General features: G+C 29.3%; 1 protein-coding gene across 1 annotated transcript; it reads left to right on the top strand.

The window, feature by feature from the left end:
* Window positions 1–2280: 2280 nt before the first annotated feature.
* LOC106649821 (methylated-DNA--protein-cysteine methyltransferase, constitutive) lies at window positions 2281–3414 on the top strand. The gene is made up of 2 exons (XM_014367457.2): window positions 2281–2550; window positions 2776–3414. The coding sequence occupies exon 2, from the start codon at window positions 2781–2783 to the stop codon at window positions 3372–3374; it is 594 nt and encodes a 197-aa protein (XP_014222943.1). The 5' UTR covers window positions 2281–2550; window positions 2776–2780; the 3' UTR covers window positions 3375–3414.
* Window positions 3415–3505: the final 91 nt, after the last annotated feature.

Raw genomic sequence — 3505 nt, 5'->3', positions numbered from 1 at the left:
GACATGTGTCAAAGTTTCGAAAAACAAGTACTATTTCATTTATTAATAAATTTTTATCAATTTTTTATTTTAAACATGTAAATATTTTACTTTTCAATTTTGATTATACGAGTTAATAAGCTGATAAACTTTTTCATATGTTTAGAAAAAATTATTCTCAAAACAGTAATTTGATACTTTATTGCTTCCCAATAAATACTGTACTTGTGCAATAATTATTAACAATGTTTGGGCGTTAATAGTGAAAAAGTTAATTTATTATAATTACATATTAATGTAAGACACAAAGCCGAAGTGTTGGTAATTTCTAAAGAAATTACTAATGATTCATATTTTGAATCATTACATTTATATGATGAAATTATATGAAGTGCCATTTTTTATACATGTTGTAAAAAAAAGTAATCATTACAGTAAGAAAAGTTTCAAAGAAATTATAAAAAATTGTTAAAAACTAAATATGGATATACCACATTACTATTTGCTTATATCTTGTAAACATGCGTTAAACAATGCTCTATTTACTGTCATTGTTTAAATTAATATTGTTGATTGTTTTATAGTTTTTTAAGATTTTGTGGTTAAACGTTTGCTTAGAAAAATTTGTAAATATTTATATTTATATTCATACATGAATTATATTAATAAATATCAATAAGATTCATAATTTTATCAATTAATTTTCAGACCACACCTGCAGTGCTCTTCTTTCCTTCAGTCCAAGATACGAAATTTAGAAAACTACCAACTATAAAATATACCTTAGTTGGACAATCTATAACCGTTTCAACTTTTATTCGAGCATTTTTGTTTACATTTAATTAGGGTAACTTAACTGGCGTTTCATCACTGTTTTGTTTAATAATTCAATACTAAAATACGAATTTATTTGAATACTATTTCTGCTATGCAGTCGTTTTTGACAGCTTGTAGTTAGACTCACAAGGAGACCTCCCCACCTACCGATCACAGTCTTACCCAACAATTTTTTGGGGTTTTCTGGCACTTAATAAAAAAATTCCCCAATGCTAAATTTGATTATGAGCTTTCTGGGCTATACTGGGCTATTTTTTAAATCAGTCTCCTGTTTATTAAAAGGTCTTCGATATTTTTTATCACCAAAAAGAACGATTTTTGGAAAAAAAAACTTTTAGAATCAGTCAATAAATACGAATGAATGTTTCTTAATTTTTTAAGACCATCTATCACCCTTTCGACGAGATTTTTGATGTGTAACGTCTTATGGCTCGTTGGGTAGGCTAGTGAATCCGTGAAAAACGAGCGAGCGAGCGAGCGCGATAATCGTAGGTTTTTAGTCTCAGTAGCGTCTGTTTGCTTCTCGCGCTGTGATTGGTCTACGCTAGGCAGTGTCGAGTGACTGCTAGTTCGCTTCTGCTGCGACACGCACAGCACGGGCGAGCAGTACTCGACAGTCAGAGCTCATTTCTATGAAACGTACAATGTAGCGTTGTGTATCTCTGCGTCTCTGTCTCTCGCTCGCGCATTGCGTTTTTACGTGTGTTGATCGGTCAAAATTATTAAAACTAAATCGAAAATTTGAATTAAACTTGAATTCGTTTTGAAACGGAACTTAATGTAAGTTGAGGCCGCGCAAGCGGCCTCGACACTCAATAAACGAAATCACAATTAATCGGAAGGTATTGACTACAGAATAAATCGAAAAATCAGTTTTATTAAAATTGAATCAGTTTTATTAAAACAAAATCAGCTGTATAAGAACAGCTGTAAGATGTGTAACGTCTTTATGAATATTAAAAATAGAATTTAACATTAAACAATTTTGAACTTTTTCTAAAGTCGTTCCTTTTTGAGATAAAAAATTGGAAAAACTTTTTAATAAAAAAAAAAGTTTTAAAAATTGGCCTCGACGCTCATGATCCATCTATTATAAGGTACCAAGAGACCTAATAATTTTTTGGGCAAAGATCTATATATAGGTGGTAATGGTCAAGGTACTTGTTAGTGATTACCGATCGCAAGTAAAATGAGCTTTATACTCGATCGGAAGGTAATCTTCCCACGAATTTGAACCAAAACTTTACAGATTCAAATATTACGAAGTATATTCAGCTCGATATACCTCCAGTTCTGACCATGCATTATTTGCAATATTCATGTAATTCGAATAACTATACCCAATTTAGGAAAAAAAAGTTTAGGGAAAAAATATTTTTAAACATTATTTCCCGACACTACGATAGAATTTTTTTTTTTTAAAGATGTAAATAATCATCATACAGATGTTTTGTAGACTTTCGCGTACTTTTAAGATGTAAATATTCACTGAAAATTTCGAAAAACATTAAAAGACATTCATTTATTACTTTTCTTTACTTTGACACGTCCATTACGTAATCCTATAAAATTGCGAATTATTAGGGTAGATCTATAAGGACAGATGTGCAAATCCTTAAAAACATATGAAGCCCGCCAAATTACGCTACGAGTGTTTGTAAACTTAGAGGAACCGTCTACGGAGTAGAATTAAAGTGACTATAAATTGCATAAAAAATTGGTCTCAAATAATTGGTAAGATTTTATTTCTATGCAACAAATTTTTATACATTCATTAAACAATTTGAATATTTTTGAAATTATTGTCAATGAATGTTGTAGCAATGAAGGTTATACTATTGAATTTACGTCAATATTAATGGCTCAATAGCATCGAAGCATATAAATCTTATAAATTTTGCACAAACCGATTTAATAGGTACTGAAAATTATTCAATTATATTTAAATTCTATTTTCAGATAAAATGTTTGAGTGTGAAACAACAACCCTGGATCAATCACAGGACTTAGCAGATTTTATAATATATTATGGTTCTCATGAAAGTCCATTTGGAAAATGTGTTATCGCATTCATAGAAGATGAAAATGAAAAAAAAATATGTCATTTAACCTTTGATAAAAAAGAACCTGGAGGTATAAAATTTTTAAAACTAAGATTTCATGGTGCCAAAATTGTTGAAGATGTAGATAGTACAAAAGAGTTAATTCAAAACATATTCCCAAAGAAACCATCTAAAGATACCTATAAAGTTAATTTATTGCTAAAAGGAACAGACTTTCAAACAAAAGTATGGGAGTCATTAGCAAAAATACCTTTTGGAAAATCAAAAACTTATGAACAAATAGCAAAGTCAGTTAATAATCCAAAAGCAATAAGAGCCGTTGGAGGAGCTTTAAAAGCAAATCCAATCCATTTTTTGATTCCCTGTCATCGAGCAGTTTCTAAAAATGGATGCACAAAGAATAAAGTTGGTGCAGATTTGAAGATTAGCATGCAAGAATATGAAAAAAATTTGTTAAAAAATGTAGATAAAACAACTGATGAAGAAAAACAATGATCATTCTGTACACTTGGACATGTTGAACATTTCTTATTTTTGCTATATTAATAAATAATAGTAATAAATAAATATTAGTAATTTCAATTACTTTGACTGGTTGCAACTTTTATTATAATTTATACATTTTT

Source organism: Trichogramma pretiosum, unplaced genomic scaffold, assembly GCF_000599845.2.
Source record: "Trichogramma pretiosum strain Unisexual culture from Peru unplaced genomic scaffold, Tpre_2.0 scaffold12, whole genome shotgun sequence".
Taxonomy (NCBI): Eukaryota; Metazoa; Arthropoda; class Insecta; order Hymenoptera; family Trichogrammatidae; genus Trichogramma; species Trichogramma pretiosum.
Note: the sequence above shows the minus strand (reverse complement) of the source record. Positions and strands in the feature narration are given on the sequence as shown.

Coding starts and splice junctions, on each gene's coding strand:
- LOC106649821 (XM_014367457.2), top strand. CDS start 2,781: ATGTTTGAGTGTGAAACAACAACCCTGGATCAATCACAGGACTTAGCA.